At 41.6% G+C, this 19,258-nt stretch overlaps 1 protein-coding gene across 1 annotated transcript in view; it reads left to right on the top strand.

Moving 5' to 3' along the window:
* The window catches only part of SUSD4 (sushi domain containing 4), a 70,855-nt gene extending 67,470 nt beyond the window's left edge, over positions 1-3,385 (top strand). The window contains exons 7-9 of the mRNA XM_066316257.1: positions 272-416; positions 1,638-2,020; positions 3,197-3,385. Coding sequence (XP_066172354.1) covers positions 272-416; positions 1,638-2,020; positions 3,197-3,225 — 557 coding nt within the window. The 3' untranslated portion in view covers positions 3,226-3,385. The remainder of the gene's footprint in view (positions 1-271; positions 417-1,637; positions 2,021-3,196) is intronic.
* Positions 3,386-19,258: the final 15,873 nt, after the last annotated feature.

The raw sequence follows: 19,258 nt of genomic DNA, 5'->3' as shown, positions 1-19,258 counted from the left end.
TATTTTTTAACATCTGGGTATTTTTATATGTATGCAAGCTAAGGTCATGATTGCATGTATAAAAGACCAGTCAAGGGGAAAAAGCAAGATCCAGCCTCTGTGACAGCTTAATGTTAACACTGCTTTTGGTACGTGGCAAAGGGTTTATGTGTGGTTTTACAAGTTGCATATAAAAAATGTCTGGTCCTAACTGGCACTTCCCAGCAGTGTTGAATATAAAATAACAACAGGAATATATAAGCACAACTCTTGTATTGTCTTTCTGTTACAGAACAAACCTGGCCAAATACACAGGAGACCCTCCTGACTACATGGAAAATAGTGGCATTTACTGCTACCAGTGTTTTATTAGTACTGCTACTGGTTATTTTAGCCAGGATGTTCCAGACCAAATTTAAGACGCATTTCCTTCCACGGTTTGTACTGGTTTCTTTCTTATTTTGAAGGTTGAGGGCCTTGATTCAGTTTTCACACTCAGCCCTCCTTGCTGGAGAGATGGAGCAGCTCATGAGCCTTGCAGACACTTTGTTCTGCTCTGAGCAGAAGTCCCTGAACCTGAACCAGTGGTGGAAAGGCACCCCCAAAAACCTGCAGTAGTCCTTCATGCAGCTAAGATAAAAGGCAAAGTTTGCCAGATTCACTTTGGGAGTAATTACCACTCTTCATTTGAGAGCTGCTACTTCTGCCTGTAAAAATAGCTGACAATATTTTTAAATACTCATTTTCAGGTGCTGGGGGAATTAATTTTTTAACTACTGTAGACTTAGTAATGTAAGTTTTAAGAAAGAATTTCTTTTTTCTCTATGGACAAATTCATATTAAAGGTTTGCTTTATCTTCATTAGTGTTATTTTCATCACAATTCATAAACATCTCCTGTATCTTCCTTTATTTCCATAAAATATCACGGAGCTAGGAGCATTTCTCATTGATTGACATTGTGCTCTTCATGAGGAAGGCCTGTAGCCTGAACTTATCTAGCTTACTAAAATGGCTTTCAGCCCTCTCCTTTTCAGATGTTTTCATGTTTTAAAAGTACCTGAGACCAGTTCCCTCCTGCGTGGACTATAATGTGTTTAATAGGCTACTAAACAGATATTTTAGGGTTCAACAGACTTTCCCAATTAATAGAAATGTTTTGCTTAAAAAAGAAACCAGCTTAATACTGGTTAAAGAAGTCCCCATCCTTTGAAATCAAGGCCTGAAGGAGACAACAAATCTTTCCATCAAGCCCTTGTCATCCAGCAGTAGTGATCTCAGTACCTATTTACTTGGGCTGTAAACACTTTTGTGCTCTAGCATGCATTTTGCCAGGGGTTCAGACACTTTTGCCCGGTGAATTCCATCTGTGATCTTATATCCATGATACCTACTGTGCACGGCACAGCAAATGGTGCTCCTTATCTCTTCCACTTATCTGTTTACCTTCCCTTCTTGGGACTGTTCTTCCCATTACTGGTTTCAGTTTTTCCAATTGTAACAGATTCCCCCTGTCAACCCAAGCATAGTTTGGCAGAAACATTTCTGTGACTGTAAATGACCCTGCAGCTTCATTTGGCATCGCTCGAATGTGCTGTGTTTGTTGAAGTTCAGCAGTTGCTCCTGCTCTCTGCCATAACCTTTCTGTGTTTGACGTAGAGGCAACCAGGAGGGCTCCATGGGTGACCCTGACTTCGTGGTGGTGGATGGTGTTCCTGTCATGCTGCCTTCCTACGACGAAGCTGTCAGCAGCAGCTTGAACGCCCTGGCACCCGGATACTCGGCTGCTGCAGGGCAGGGGCACATTTTGCAGACAGAAGATCAGAATCCTCCTGCTTACCCCGGTCCCAGGATTCCAGACACGCAGCCCAGTGAATTTGAGACCTGTGACAGTGGGTCGGGTTCCTCTGAACTGCTCCAAAGTTTGTACCCATCCCTGACATGCCAAGGGGCAGCGCCTCCCAGCCCAGATCGAACTGATGTATCCCCCAGCACTGACGGGGACGCTGCATCCACGAGTCCCCGGATCGATATCACAGATGGTGAGTCTTGCATAGGTGCAATAGGTGAGTCTGTGAACAGGGGACATGATTTGTCTGTACTGGCAGAGCACAGCTGACTCATACTATCTCTGTGGTTTTGTCTACACCTTTATTTGAAACTTGTTTTAAATCATACAACTCCATGGTCATAGAATTTCATATCTGTGATGTGTCCTTGCTAGCTGTGGTGCGTGTGATTTGAATGCCAGGCCAGAAGGCTCCTGTCCAGACCCCAGCCTCATCAACAGGGATGTCAGCAAACCCCTGTGTACAGCAGCAAAGCCAACCCTCACCTTGCCTGTACTGGCCTGTTCACCTGCTCCTCAGCGCCTACCTTCACAGCTCCCTCACATACCCTGGCTTTCACAGCAAATAACAGGATTTACTCCTTGAAAGAGAAAATAAATCATATTTTCATCCTGGCCAAAATTAGCAGTCTTTATTGACAAACACATCAAGTCTGTGCATCCAGCAAAACGTTCTTCCATCTGAGGTATGTGAGCCTTAAGCCATGGACATGGAAGTCACAGCACAAAGAGAACGTGCCCAGAGGTCCATATGCCAGGAGGGAATTTGTCATGTATTATTGCCTGCCTTTAAATCCAACATGAGCATGTACTGACACCATTTCATGGGGTTCTGATTGGTGCTACTCACTGTGTTAAGGAAAATAGATGCCTTTCCTTGGAGACATTTAGAGGGAGAGGCTCATATCCTACTCTTCATTGTCACTGAGCTGAAGATCAGCATCTTAAATTCAGTGTGGATGAAGGTCTGGGTGGAGGAAGTCTTCTGCTTCAGAGGGATTTGGGTAGTTTTACTGGTATCACAAGGAGAACAGGGCACCCAGGAGGAGAGGAAGAAATTATAGGGCTGCCAGTTAAAGTCTCTGTCACCTCTGAATGCTGCTTCATTGATTAATGTTGTAGCAAGGATGTTTACATTTAGGTTTTTGGGGTCCTAAATTGTTGGAGAAAAGCTGTGTACTTTTAGTTATCTCATTTTCATAGAGATGTTAGAGTCTGAGAGGATCTAGAATTGGCAATATTCCATGTCTTGTTCAGATATCTGTAATGTCCATTTCTGGTTTTGTAGAACTGGAAACAATAATACTCGGCAAAAAGCAAAAAGAGAAATTGCAATCAGCAGTCAATGGTATTTCTTTGTTTCTCCTAGAGATTCCTTTGATGGAAGAAGACCCTTAGCCTGCACTGAGTCGTGTCTTCGTCACATTGCACTGTTGGGTGACATGAATCATGAGGATTCCGAGCTAGAAAAGACTCTGTGGATTTGGGGAGGGTGTTTTCCTACTTATCAATCTTCCACGCGATGATGTCACCAGGTTGGGTGTATGTCTTAATCCACAGCGGGGAAAACAGCATCAGCATTTGGAACAGCAGCAGTTTTATGAATGAATCCTGGGGATTTGATGAGAGCAGATGTAGAAAAAGAACTGTGGCTTTTTAGAAATGAAATGTATATCTGCATCGCAGAAAGTCATATGGCTCTGTAAGAATTGCTATTGGATTTTGATACTAACTGCCTCACAAAAGCATGTCAAAATATGTAAATTTGCTTATAAAGACTGCTTTAAATGATCTATGGACCTCTACTTTATGAAGAATCCTTTCAAGTTTAAAAAATATCAGTACTGAAAAACAAAAAAAAAGAGGAAAGATCCTCTTTGGCTTTCCTATGATAACCAGGAAGTTTTTGATTTAGTTGTTGGTGATTTTGCTTCAGACCATGTCTGCAGAAAATAAAACAGGAATGAAGGGATTCATATATACTTTGATGTACAATAGCAAATATATATAAATATATATATATATATATATTTAAAAACTCTTAAAGAGGAAGAAAAGGAAAGACTCTCAGGTCACATAAAGATCTGGAGATTTTTTTTAAAGGTAAGGCAGAATTTATATCATAAACAATATTCAAAGTACAGTATCAATATTTGTATTTATGCAAGACTTCTGTGACTACATTGCATTTGATAAATCCTGCTGTAATATGAGAGATCTAGAAGATGTTAAAATTATGAAATATATGCTTAAGAAATGTCGAACTGCCATGCTTCAACCTTTCTTAAGCTCTTAAATATATATATATATATGAGAGTAATCTACAGTCATAGCCCAGAGCACTGCCTTGTCCCTGCACATTGTGGTAGTATTCTGAGCCATTATTGTAGAATACTTTTTAAAAGAAAAATAATAAAGCTGAGTTTCAGTTCTTTTGACTTATCTGACTATTGTGTACTTCGCTTTTTTTTCCCTTCCTCACTTCTTTCACCAGCTCCTACCAAGAAGGTAGGAGGTAGCAGAGCACCTCCTGTGGCATTTTCAGCTTCATGTCCATTATCCAGCTGGAAATGGAGAGCGGATTTGGTTAAGCAGAGCACAGGGAATGGGTGCAGCAGGGACACAGCTTCTGCAGATGCAGTGTGGGTTTTGTTAATGGTTTTCTCTGCTCTGCAGACTGTGCCAGAGTATTGTGCTAAAGCCTGTATGAGGAGTTCACTCCGTGGTGTTACAGGCTATTTGTTCTTTGTCAGGAAAATTCCTGGCTGTTTCATGTACTTACTGAAATCCAAGCAGATTTCCTTGTCTTATTTTTGGTATTGTGCAGATGAAACATCTTAAACTGGCAGTTTTTGAAGGAATAACTCACTGTGTGTTAATAACAGAGATTGCCATCATGTGGGCTAATCCAAACCAAAGGGGAGTTCTGATTTTATGTACAAAGTAAATTAACACTATCTCTATTGCTGTAAATAGAGGATCACTACAAGCTGCTCTGTTATTTTTTCATGATTGTTTAATGATTTCCCTGTATTGTGGTAGCATTTAGTGGCCCCACTCTTGAGTCAGGCTTGTGGAATAATAGATGTGCTGCAACCATCCAAGGAAAGGGTTTATTAACATCCTGTCAGCAACTCTACAAGTCAGCAAGAAGCGAAAGCAGACCAAAAACTGTGGCGAGCAGAAATAATTATGTCAATTTTCCTGTGGTAAGATGGATGAAAACACAGCGATTGGTACCGAAAAATGAGACATATTCCATATTATCCTCCATTTTTGCTTACACAATATTTGCATTTTTCTTCTCCTGAATTGTCTCAGTTGCAGCTGTAGGTTCAGGTTTATCCCAGAGATGTGTCTATCAGGTGTTTGTACTTTCTTGGCTACCCCTTCCTTTTTAGATCTCAAGCTTTCCAGAGGTGTTTGCACGACCAGCTGATGCTTGGAATTATCACTCCAGCAGACAAGACAGGAGTGCTGCAAAACCAGCCCTGAACTGAAGCATGCCCCAAGCCTCCAGTCAGTTAAGTGACTTCGGTTTCATAATGCCACTGAAAAGTATTGAATTTACTTTAAATACCTTATAAAATAATATGAAATCCATCTTTGTTGGTCTTTTAATGGCTTGTGAAATTTCATTCCTTATTAAATTCTTTTGCTTCCATTTATTAATTTCTGTTATGAAAGCTTCTTGATTAATATTTGGAGCTCTGAGGTCTTGCAGATTTACACTACTGTGGGTATTGTATTGCAGTCATTTCATTAAGGGAGCCAGACAGGGTAACTTAAGAAATGTAAATTTATGACTTATTAGACTATTTTTATTTTAAGAAGTGCAGAACTGCAAATACACCAAAAAATTAGTGTATTAATTTTGCTTGATAGCTTTTTGGTAGCACTGTGCTAAACACAGCTTGTAAAAGGAAGAGAGTTTTACCATTTTTTGCTTATGTTGGATAAGACTTCTTGAAAGGCTGTTTTGGGGGGGATTATTTGTGTGGTTGAGTTTGGGGGTTTTGCATGCTTGAATATTTGGGGGGAAAGAGAGGATTTTTTTCTCATGCTACTTTTTTTTTTTTTATTTTTTTTTTTTTTATTCACAAAGGGCTTGAATTGTCATAAGAGGAGTGCCTGCCTCTGGATCCACACCTGTGTACCAACCCACAAGGTGAAACCTGGGGCTGGGGGTTGCCCCCAGGTGTTCCCAGCCTGCCCAGCAACCTGGACACCCTGGAGAACTCCACAGCTCCCCAGCCTGAGACCTCAGGATGTTTTGAGGGCCTTGAGATGAGAGGGCTACTCTGGTCATGGCAGGATGTTCACTGTGGCAATGAGACCAGATGGGAGGATGAGCACATCTCATGCAGATCAAGGGCTGTTTTCCCTTGAGCTACCTGGATGTGAATTAAAAAAGGTCCAGGAAAACCTTTGTTGGTGAGGGGAGAAGCAGCATATTAGCGAAGATGCACAACCCATGTGCCTTCAGCAGGGAGAAAAAGGGTGTGCACTGAGAACTCCAGGAAAGAAAAACAAGAACTGGCTTCACCCTGCCAATATTTTTAATAGGAAAAGAGTGGAGCACAAGTGAGCAATGTGTCAGCCTTCGACACTGACTTACAAACAGGGGCTTGACCTGCAGTGCTGGGTGAAGGGTGGGGATCCAGAGTCTCACAGGAGCTCTGCAGGGAGTGAATCACAACTGAGCATGAGTCAACAGAACCTGGCTGTTGTGAAAATGTTAAGTGTCAACACAGAACTGTAACTTACCAAATGCATGAAATAATCCTTCAGCTGCACTCAGCACTAATAAGGCCTCAGCTAGAGCAGTGTGTCAAATGTTGAGCAATTTTTTTTTTTTCTTCTTCAAGGGAAACGTGGTGTAGCTGGGTGGCAGCCAAGCAGAGAGAATCAAGCAGAGAGAATTGGAAGAACCTGTCCTGTCCTGACAGGTCACAGATTATGTAACATTTAGGGTGAACAACAGAAGACCAAAGAGAACATAAGAAGAATATTTTGCAAAGAAGAAATTTATCCATATAAGTAGGACAAGAATAATAGAGTTAATTGAAGCTTGAGAGAATTAGGTTAGATATTAGGAAAAACATTCCAGTCACAGGGATAGTTACTAGGAGAGAGAGATGGTCTGAAGAAGCTGTAAAAACCTCTGAGAGATTTTTAAAGATTGTTTTAAATAAATAGAGGCCAAGAAAACATTGGGGGAGATGCACAGTGTGAGCTTTGGGGCCCCTTCTCATTCTGTCTCTGCATGATTCCCAGCTTGTGAGAACTAACCTTGGCTGATGCCCAGTTTTGCCCATAGATTGATGGTACTGGGCACACTGGTCAGCGCTCATCAAAACACAGGCAGAAATACTCTCTATTCCACCAACAGAAGCTTTCATGTACTGTGGACTGAACTCCAATAAAATCTTGTGCATTAAACCCTGTTGCATTGAAGTGACATTGATTTCAGAATTTTGTTCTGTGACAAATCCAAACTTGGGATTTTCTGGTCTTCATGTCTATCTCAGGCAGCTAAATGAATGCAGCCCTTCTAATACTCCCTGTGCATTAGGTGAAGTAAATCCTCTCTTGGCAATTATCTGAAGACACCTATTGAGTTCAATGAGAAACAGCAGCTCAGGCAACTGGAGCACAGAATCCATTGTCATGTTTATGCAAAACTTGCTTCCCATGCCCAAAAGCAGTTTGTTCCTCCCTGCTCTGTGCTGTGGATGGTAGCACAGCTTAGCATGTCAGCTGTCAGAGGGCGAGTAGCACAGATGAGAGAAGCACGTCTCAAGCTCCTGTTCTTCATCTCCTGTGGATGCCCAGGCATGACTTAAGGGCAGAAAGAATTACAAAGCAAGTAAACATCTGCCCCAAACACAGGGAGATTTCCCATAGTCAAGGAGACATCCGGTCCCTTCAACACAGTTCCCAAAGGAATTGTACTACTGGAGGGGGAAGCCCTGTGGCGGAGGGGAGATGGGCCCTGCTTTGCCTGTCGCTCTCCCAGGCCAAAGAGTGCAGCCAGAATAGACAGACAAGTCCTCCTCTCCCCATGTAATATATATAACTTACTTCATGCATTTGGATTTCTCTCTTCACTCCTATTCTGTAGTGGCACACAGCCCATTCTCCCAGCCCTACATTTTCCGGGACAGGAAGATAGGTTATTTAACAGCAACAAAGGGCTGAGATTGAATTATCTTCTGTCCTGGTGTCAGAGCAGACTTTTAATAATTCACTAAGACCCCATAAAGAAGCTGGATGGATGAGGTGACTGGGATTGAGGCACCTTTCCTCAGCAAAGCAAAGGGACTGCCCTGCAGGCCAGGGGCAGCTGCTATGTGAGAACATTTCATAACCCAGGAAAATTGCATTCACCTACTAAAATATATTAAGCAGAAACTTGGAGAAGGAAGAAAAGACATTTAAATTTTAATAAAGTCCAGGGGATATGGATAAATTCCCCATGTTCTCCAGTAAGAAGAGAGGGAGATGTTTGTTTAATACAACTGGTTCAAAAGAAAGTCAAGAGGCAAGCACAAGCTTCCAAGTTTTGGGGCTCCAGCAGCTCTTTTCCTTCACCTCTGCATTTCTGTCTTCAGACCGGTTCTGCTTACAATAACGGCCTTGGTTTTAGTTTGGACTCACTTTTTTTCCATTTTACTGTGCTTGCCTTCATTTCTCCTCTGCTTATCCTTCTATTCACTCAGGGTTTTTTGGTAACTAATGCCGTTCCAGTTTCATTCTGCCACCCCAGTCATGCTGGGAGGCAAAACAAGTTGCTTAATTGCAGTGCAGTACCCAGCAGGACACTTTCTCTCCCATGTAAGAGGTTGCTCTTATTTGCCTTGCTCATTTAACTTCTCAGCAGAGAGGACAAGAAGGGACATGGAGCTCCTCACTCTGCTGGCAAATGGTCCATGTAGATGGTTAGAGAGGGGCACTGAGGGGAGCCCACATTGCTTTGTGCATGCTTATCTGTGCCTCGGTCCCAGGACCGTCAGCTCACCAGCTTTCATCGGCCCAACATTTACAGGTGCATGTGAATGCTCCTATAAAAACACATTAGCCAAGCGTTTTAAGGATCTGCTAATGTTTTAGGGTATTGTTGAGGTAAGACCTTTTTAAAGACCCCCTCCTTTCTGAAACTGGTGAGCTCACATCTTCAGAAAATTGGCACTGATACGGTCCAGTTAGGGAGCACAGGGTGCACAGCAAGTCACTTCATCTGCCTGCTTCCTGGTGCTCCAGTACGAATTTCTTGTCCCCTGGACAACTGCTTGAACTAAAGAGTTGCCAGTTACTGAGCTGTCAGGTTCACATTATTTTCTTTTTTCTCTTTTTTTTTTTTTAACCTAATGAGGCTGGATTTATTTTTAACGTTCCTTATTACCATCTGCTTCTGACTTCCATCCATCTACTGCTGAGTACATGCTGCTCTTGCCAAAGCAAGTGTCTTTGAGCAGCTCTGAGAGCCCCTGGAACTGCACTGCCCTGCAGGGGATCACATTTGCCACCCTTGTCCCTCCTATTAATTCCATGGCAGCACATGCTGCTCGCCTGCCTTGTTCAGTGCTCTTGTGCTAATAACTGTGCAACCAGTTGTTATTTCTTTCATAACCATTACCACAGCCGCCTGTTGTTAATAATTCAGGGTTAATTACTTAGTAAAAAGTTTAGCAGAGCGATTTAGCTTCACTTAGCCTGTTCATTGATGAAGACTATAAATGTCTGCAGTCTATCACTGATAGAGCCATTACTGGAGTTTGGTATAATTGGCTTTTACTGAAGTGCTGCAGCAAAATTCAGGGTTAATCCAGCTGGCAAAGGGAGCTGTCTGCTTGTACACCTCCTGCTTGGTTTTCCATTGGATTTTGGGCAACCACTTGGGAAGAGAAATGCCACAATAACTTAGCAGGTTTTCTTACATATCCATTCACATTGCAGCAGTGTGCCATGTAGACACAGCCACAGAAATGTTGAAGCCTGGCATTAAAAAAGACATCATGACAGCTGCAAAGTGTCCAGCTTCTCAATTAGGCTTAGAGTGCTGGGCTGATCTATCACAAATACATCTGACTGGGGAGAGGCATACCTACAAGGCTTAGATGATAGTGTTTTCTTTGGTTTATGGAAAAAGTGGGAGGAAAAATTGCCAAGAAGCATCATTAAAGATAATGATTCTTCTTCAGTCAGTTTTCTCTGGTCTGTGAGGCTCCTGTTCCCTGAATTTCTGAATCTAGGAGCTGCTACAGACAGAAGGCTCTGGATATATAGACTGCTCTCAGTTTCCCGTGAAATGAATGAGAACCCCATTCAGCAAAGGGCTCTTTCTGGCCATGCAGTCAGGAGTCCATATCTGATTTCCAGAAGCAGAAGAAAGGCCATGTACTGCCTTTCAAGGGAAGGTGGGGTTACACTTCTTTACAGCAGAACTGGACTCTGGAAAATCTACTCAGACTTTTGTTTTTACTTGCATTACAGCACTTGCAGTGACTCGAGGCTGACTGGGTGCATTGTGATACAGTGGATTCATTTGAGTCTTCACAACACAGGGCTGTGCAACAGATCATCAACAGCCTTTGGCTGCTCTAGGCAAAGACAAGCAAGTGAAACTAAGACAGTTTCCCTCTCAGATTCTCATAAATTCAGAATAGCACTGCCTTCACCTTTGGATGCCTAAGTGGCCTAAATATGCGCACATATTTTCATATTGAATTATGAACAGGAATGTGAATAATTGTCCCCTGACCTTCAGTTTCTTCATGGACACCATGTCACCAAACTCTATTTTATGTCACTTGGAGACAGTAGACATAAATATCTGGCTCCTCTGAAATATATAAAAAGAGAGGAAATGAAATGAGAATTCAAGGAATGACATGAAATGAAAAGATGGGAAAAAAATAGATTGAAAAGAATTTGGAAAAAAACATTGTGAAATGAAGTCAAAACAAAACAAAACAAAACAAAACAAAACAAAGGAATGGAATGGAATGGAATGGAATGGAATGGAATGGAATGGAATGGAATGGAATGGAATGGAATGGTATGTAACGGAATGGATTCAACTGAGCCTTGCAGAAATTATACTCGTTGAAATCTCGAGATTTCATTTCATGGAAGAAAATGAAATGAGAAATCAAGGAATGAAGTTAATAGAAAGGACAGGAAAGGAAAAAGAATGAAATGGAATGAAAGGCAAAAAAGTTAATATTGTGAAATTGCGTGAAAACCATGAAATGGAGTGGGATGGGATCAGATGGGATGGAATGGAGTGGAATGGAATGGGATAGGGTGGGATGGAGTGGAATGGAATGGGATGAAGTGCAGTGAAATGAAGCAAACCTTACTGAAATGATACTCATTGAAATCTTGAGATTTCATTTCCTTGCATGAAATAAAGAATTTTCATTTCACTTAAGGGAATGAAATGACAAATCAACAAATGAAGCACAATGGATAGAAAGGGAAGGAAATAGAATTGAAGGAATTTAAATTTAGTTGATAAAATGTAGAATCTTGAAAGAAATTGAAAAGACTGGATGGAATGGAATGGAATGGAGTGAAATTGCATTGGTTTAGCATTGCCCGGTTTTTGCAGCCAGTGGGATTACAGGAGTGGCTTTTGTGAGAAGTTGCTTGAAACTTCTTACGTGTTTAGCAGATCCTGTTCCTGGTGACTCCAAAGATTACATGCCACTGGTCAGGGCTGGGCTGATTAAAAATGGTTGCGAGTCCCCGTAGCTTTTTTCCTCAGCAGTATTCAGCACTGCCAGATCTTTGCTTCAGGACATCCGTCAGGCCTGGCTTTGTGAGGCAGTGAATACTTTCAACTCCCATCAGCTTCAAACTGAGTACCATTGAAAACGAAACAAATTTATTTATTTTTAATAAATAAATAAATAAAGCTTAGGAGTAGCCCCTTTTCATGTTGTCCCCATGCATTCATTTTTCTCTTCAGATTAGTCATGCACTTGAAGAACAAGAAGTCCACAATAGGGAAGCCAAATGTCATGTTCATAATTTAGACCCTGGTAAGAAATCCAGCCTGTAAACCAGAAAAATATTACCCCGTAATTACACTGAAATCTCAACACAGTGCAAGATGTGTTCATAAGTACTTTTCCTAGGAAGCAACAGCCTCTGCCCTGCGATTGCACATTTAAGCTCTGTGGAAAAGATTTGTTTACTGAGTGAGAAAGGCACAAATCCCAGGCTGCTGGTCAGAACAAGTCCTATGTAATCATCAGGATTATGCCAATACAACAGTTCAAAGACCTTTGACATTTGATGAGTATTTTTCTCTTTTACAGAGTGGAAAGAGTTTGGACCATAAAAGGAAAGTGAGCTGAGGCTTTGATTAGCAGAGCCATAGAAAAAGAAATGAGAAATGCCTGTGGAGAACCATAAATATATGCTGAAAGTTTACAGGGAAACTGCTGCCAAGCAGGTTGTGATACATTTTAAATTTCAAATGTAGACAGACTCGCATGTGCAGATGCCAAACACAACTGCTTCTATATAACTTGAAAAAGGTAGGAAATGCAAAAAACCCTCAAAAGCACAGATTTGTGATAACTGGAAAACATTTCACTTGAGCAACTGCTTTACCCCTTGGCATGGTCATAGAGAATTGATTCTGTTCTCTTAAAAACAACAGCTGTTCACTGCTGAAGGCTAGTTTTTGATTTGCACCATCTACATCAGGGCAAAAGAGACACAAGTTTTTATCGTTTAGCCCATCTCTACTGGGCCTTGACCCACACAGCTCCATCAGTACTGGTGCACTGGCCAGGAAAGCCAGGAGCAAAGATGACCAGGCACCAAATTCTCTCAAATGTACAAAGAAAATACCATCAATGGGTAAGGTTACTGAAAATGGCAAATATGCTCTTTTCAGGCAAGTATGATTTGTGAGGTGATGGTTGCTTCACAGCAGTGAGTCACAGAAGCTTCTTGGCATCTGCAGCATCTGTCTTTTCTTTAGGCAGTGATGCTCTGTGGCAGGAACAGGTGTAGATAAGAGCAGTGTTTTAGGGCTTGTGCTGATAGCACAAAAGGAGCAGAAACTGCTGTCACATCAAAACAGGCAGAAATAATACAGGACAAGGCGATACAAAAGTGAAACACATTTCATGCCTGAAAGGTTGGACTTTTAGGTGTGGATGAAGCCAGAAGTGATGAAGCATGCCAATCCAAGCACTTTCTTCAGTTTCTCCTGGCTAGCAGGTGCTGTGGGCATAAGATCAGGAGTGCAAAGCACCACTTAGTGGAGTTTGGCTAAACTGAGCACTGGGCAAGGTGGAAGGAACTGCAGAACAACTGCTGGTTTTTTCTATTCTGTATTCACCCCATCAGTGCTGTGGGGCAGGAGCTGGAGTGGAAGGGCATCTCTCCAGAGAGGGCTGGGGTGGCCACTGGGAAACAGCCTCTTGTACAGCTCTCAGGTGGGCAGGTCCTGTTTGTCTGCACCACTCTGGGGCCCTCCTGCCCTGGACAGCAGCAGAGAGGCTGTCGCCCAACTTGGGAATTCATGTTGTCACCCAGCAGTTCTTCCTCTTGAACAGTCCTCCCTCCCTCTCTGCTTCTTGGTAAAAATGTGATCTAGTATTGAGTCTTCAGATTATTATTTTAATGCCTGCAGGAATCTTTCCACGTGAAAAAAAAAGTTAAGGACTTTTTCTCTAGGATGTCACATGCTTTGCTACTAAACCACTCTGGAGATCCTTAAAAGAATAACGTTCTGGGAGTGCAAGAAATTATGTGCCAGTTTTACGCTCTCCTCATCCGTTGTGTTTTTGAGTGGCACAACATGAGGTGTCACAATTCATGTGTCATTTTTACATTTGGAGAAGGGGCCACGATGGACCAAACTGGCCATCCTGGCTGAGTATGCTGTTAACTGACACATGTCTCGAGTGCCACAGGAGTCACAAGGATACCAGGCTATCATGGAGGTGCTGGTTTTTAAATCCCATCTGCATGCACAGCCCTGGCATGTTGTCAGCATGTACAGTTTTCAGCTTCATGGGACATTTCTTCTGGTGTTACCAGCTATTCTGTTTTACCTTCATCTCCCCTTTTTGTTAACACTGCTGAAAATTATGTCTCGAGGCTCTCTCCTGTCGTTCCCAATGCCACGAGCACTGTGTGATTCCCAGGGGGTTTCCATGGCAGAACCTGAGCTTGCACAAGTGCTCCATGTGTACACTCACATCCCAATGCCAGTCAAGTGAGTAACAGGAAAGCTGTCACAGGTCATTCTGCTACAGCCCTAACGTTTGAAAGGTATTTAGGTTAGAGTAGATGCAGATTTCAGCTCCAGTCAGCCTTTTTTTGCTGGATACACGAAACAGCTGGCTGGTGGATGCTGCCCAAACAAAGGTCTCCCTCTACTCCAAGTGGCCTCGGGGGGCAGCTGCTGCTGCTACGTCTGGCTGACCTGACAGCAGGGCCCAAAACAGGGATTTATCCTGCACAGCTGTGAAGGTCAGACAATCCAGGGCTGTATTTTATCCATAGTAAACTGTGGGAGTACATTTTTCTCCTACAACCTACTTAGATCTGGGAGAGAAGGAGAGCAAGCTGAACCAGTTCCTCCATCACTATCCTTTTGCATATTTTTACCTTGGGTTTAAGAATCTAACGCAGGGTAAGCACAGCCCTGTGGGTTTCTTTTTGCCAAGATCTAACCATGTTAATTTCAACAGAGAAACTTCGGTTTCAGTGTGTGCTAAAACGAAAATATCATCTTTTTCAAGATAAAATGTAATATATTGAATTATTCTTATCTTGAGATGGATAGAGCACTTTATTAAACTGATCAAGCTTTGCTCAGTTAACCTTTATTGAGCTTGCTTTTCTCTTCTTTGCTCAAATTAACACAGGCATATTTGCAACTGAAGTCAGTGGCAGCCAAGGCTCTAAGGGCAGATAAATGCAAAAACCTGCCTCTCCAAAGTCTTTAGTCTCACTAAGTGTAGTGGTTTAGCATGAATTTGAAAGGGTTTTTTCCTAAGGAAGTTCTAGCTTGGATTGACAGCTTGGCTGACAAATAAGAGTGTTTTCTACACCTCTGGAAACCCGGTCTTAAATCACAAGTCCCAGGTGACTCGGCCCTTTCGTTTTCCGGCTGGCAAGGGGCTAACATCACCTCGTGAGTCAGACCTTCATGCTGGGCCCCCTGGGACAGGCCTGGCCAGGCGTCAGGAGGGGGTTCTGCCTGGGGGAGAGCTCCCCAGGCTGGCAGTGTCCCCTCTGTCCCCTGGCAGTGTCCCCTCTGTCCCCAGCAGTGTCCCCTCTGTCCCCTGGCAGTGTCCCCTCTGTCCCCCGGCTCCTCTGATGGAGAGGAGAGGAGGACTGCAGATCGGCAGTGGCGTCCCTGTGCCAGGGGCCACAGTGGCTGTGCCCTTGGCTTAAATGCCAGTGCCTCTGGTCCAAAGAAAAAAGACTTTTGAGAACTTTTCTCCAGAGCTCCAGGGAGCTGATCCAAGTTTGAGTCACTTTAGATCTGACCAGGGGCGGAGGAGGTTTCATCCATCAGCGTTCCTGAGCGTGCTCCTTCTCCCCCTCCCCTCACCATCACCTGCAGCCTTGAAGTTCCCAGAGTCAGCTGGAGAGGAGGAAAAAGAGGCAAGTCTGGGCAAAGACTTTAACCCTTTTTACCTCCTCCATAAAAGACAGAGTGATTTAAAATGTAAAGAGACAGCACTGAGACAAAGTCAGTAAAAAACCTAAAAAAGACTATTAGAAGATGGATGGAGGAAATGGACATTTTTTGACCAGACTTCTCTGGATATAAATTATAAAGAAATAGACTATTTTTGTAATATCCTAATGCTGCTTGGGAGAATGCAAGTTCTAGCTAAAGGGTTGTGTGTACTGATATACCTGAGTTTTAATTAAGAATGTTGAATAAAATATGTCTTTGGCTCCTGGGAAAAAATAAAAAGGTCTTTATTTCTTTTGAGATAGAAGCAATTTTAGAGATAGAAGAGAATCCTTGTTTTGTACTAGAAAAGCATTCTTAAAACAATACCCCAAACATGTGGAAGCCCATAAACAGCTGGGGAAACTGTTACATGGGTGGGACTGCACAGAATCTGAAAAAATTCCAGGCAGTTGCAGATCTGTGGCGTTAAAAGCCACCAAACCTTTTCTTGTAGCATGTTAGCCATAACTCTAAAGAAACTCCTCTCCCAAGATGATATAGAATTGTGTTTAAATGACTGAAAATCATAGTTTTCTCTCTGTGCTGAGTGAAAAAGTGAACAGAAGAAAGTGGGAGGAAAAAGTGTTTGAATGTCTCTTTTTTTTCTCTCTCTCTCTTTTTCTTTAGTGTATATTAATAAAATCTATCTGTTTTTACTTTTAAATTGTGCCTGTTTCACCTTTTTCTCCCAAAATCCTATCTCCCAGTTAATAAACAAAATTTAGCAAATGTAAAACCACAGCACTAAGAAAAAAGCTCACAGAAGGAGACTGAGATCAAAATCAATGCTACCTAATCCAGGAAAAATTAATTTGCAGGAGTTCATTTTGGATTCTTCTATGTACATAAAGAGAGAATAATTAAGTTTGTACCTGTAGAATTTTATCTTTTCTTATTCTCTCCATTATGTGGACAACCTGTTGAGTTCACTGCTTTGATAAAAATCTTTCTAGAACACTTTTAATTATTCCCAAAATACTGGGGTTTTCCCCGTCCTTTTTTTTTTTTTTTTTTTTTTTTTTTTAATTTAGCGGTTTGTTAAAGAGATCATCGATTTTCATATGTTGGTTGTGAAATCCATATGGGAAAAAAACCAAATCGTTCTTGGCATTTATTATGATCATTTTAACTGGGACTCATAAGGTAAAGGAACTTAATGGCATTACCTATGCAAGATCTGAGAATGTGCATCTCCAGAAATAATGACCTTATTGCAGCGTTGATCTTGTGTGGGTAGAAGCCTGGCTTAGAAGGAGCCTGGGGGAAATGCTTATGTATTTCACCTGCCTATTGTACATTATAGGTGAGCTCAGAGGTACAATAAGATACACATTTGGTAAGTGTCTTACATGTAAGAAATGGGTAATTTAATGCATTAATCACTGGTGTGCAATTACAGGCCTTAATATAGAAGGTATTAGTCACTCACCATAGATAACCTCCTGTGGCTGTTAGAATTTCATAGGCTGAGCACATTACAACTGGCAAATGTCATTTGCCCAGCCAGCACACACAAGGGGCTGGTTTTAGCTGGAAGCACTTTTTTTTCTCTATTAAATCCACTCCATTAAATACAAGAGAAAGCACCTGTTTGGGTCTTATTTCAATAAAGACTATATCCTGGCTGCATTTTAAGAGATCTCATAAAGACTGCATGTTATTCATGTATTTTATTAACATGTTTAAAATGGGGTGGGATTCACTGGAAATGTTATGAGCACATCAGCAGAAGACATCATAGCTGGTGATAAACCCTGGCAATAAACAGCCTATTAACCTGTTGCAGTCTTTATCAAAATGTGAGACAATAACTATAAAACCTGTTATAGATTTACTGATCTTTTATAAATGAACCTTCATATATGGTATTTTCTTGAAATTAGCAACATGCTTAAAATTAGGTCTCAGTCCTTAATTTCAAGAAGCTGCATAAATCTAGGAGGCACTAAAATTCTGTAAGTAATTCTTCTGAATTTTTGGTGTTTTCCCATGCATATTGGAAAGGAAATCTTTACCCCCTCCATCCTAATCCCTTTTGGTGCCTGACAGGTGTCTAGCTCACTGTGTGTATGTGACTTGCATAAAACAAGGGAAGAGCAAGAAGCATGTCTGTGCTTAACAGAGGCACTTTGGCAGGACAACAACTTTTGTTTTTGTTTCCATATTTTCTTTCAAGTGACAGAACAGTACGAGAGGCCCGTGTAGGTGTGCCTTTTGTTGTCAAAATAGAGCATGCAGGACATGCTCATCTGCATCATTTGGAATTGCATTACTTCCTCCGTGCTAGAAGGCACTGAAAGGTGTCAGCACACTGCTACAGGAAATACAGCTGCATTAACAAACAACTTGGCTGTTCCTCTTCTCTCTCAGACAGAGAACAACCACAGTAGCTGAATATTTTGGCATCTTTATTATAGAGTCTTGTGATTTATGCACGTGAAGCCTGGGGGTTTTTAATAACTGGATCAAAAAGATTTAATCTGGAAGCAAGTCTTCGGTTGTAAGAATGGTGTGCAAGCATTGTTCAGTGACAAATAAGCCAGTGCACCAACCCCAAAAAAGTGCCAGGCTGGATTTTCAACCATAACTTAGTAAAGAACTTTTGCAAAGAAACACTTGTGTAAATTCATGACCATTTGTTAGCAGCAGGTGACTGTACAACAAGCAGCAGTGAATACATTGCTTCCATGCTGAAATATACATTATGTATGAAACAAAAAGGTTCTCAAAAGCTATAGCCATGAAAGGATAACAGTCTTGCTTATCTTACCTGCTGCTTCAGCCATTTCTGGAGTTTTCACAAACTGAAACTGGCTGAGCTGCACCTAAACTGTCACAGCATTTCAGACCTTGTTTTAGTAATAGTCAATATAAAATATCTCAGCCTTTTAGGTATATAGACAGAAAGCTGGAGGCCCAAGCTGACAGGACCTACAAAGACCAAAGTGCTTCCCACCTGCAATAACAGGATTATAAGTGAAGTATCTACATCAGACAGATGTTTGTAGCCTATGAACTGGGGAAAAGCATGGTTAAATCATGATGCTGGGTCTTACTGTCACCACATAAAAAGAGGTGGTAGACTCAGTATGAGACAGACTTAATACAGGCCTACTGTCTTTTCCTATTATTTACAGCTAAGAGTAATCCTAAAAATATTCAGAACTTAAAATATCCAGTTTCCTCTATTCAACTATAAAAAGAAGAAGCAGGACCAAAAAGAAAATACGTTTTTGAGCGTAACTATCACAACCATTTCCTCACACTGTAAATTTGCACAAAACAATTTGCTTCCAGATACTTCTCTAATGCTCCATGTGTCCTCAAAGAATTGTATAAGATTTTTCCTGTATTTGGCTTTCTTCAATTCCCTGTGTTTTGTTTAAACACGCTATTCCAAATGTAGTAAAATTACTTGTCTTCAAGGTCCCATTCTCTGTGGCCTTGGGACTGTTTCAGTGCCAGATCTGTCACCTGATTTAATATAAGTATAATAAATGCCAGGCAACCAGAGAGGTGCATCAACACAATTTCATTTCATCAATTACTCCTTCTGTCTCCTCAATTCACTTTGTTCTCTGATTTCAAGACTTCAAAGAGTACAGTTTTTGCAAGGTTCTATCCTTGTCTCTGCACCATGTTCCATCCTAATCCATGTTACTGGAGTTGCTTTCAAAAGGGACTTGACAAGATGGTTCCGTTTCC

The sequence above is a fragment of the Sylvia atricapilla genome, chromosome 3, assembly GCF_009819655.1.
Source record: "Sylvia atricapilla isolate bSylAtr1 chromosome 3, bSylAtr1.pri, whole genome shotgun sequence".
Lineage (NCBI taxonomy): Eukaryota > Metazoa > Chordata > Aves > Passeriformes > Sylviidae > Sylvia > Sylvia atricapilla.
This window is presented reverse-complemented; position numbering and strand designations above follow the sequence as displayed.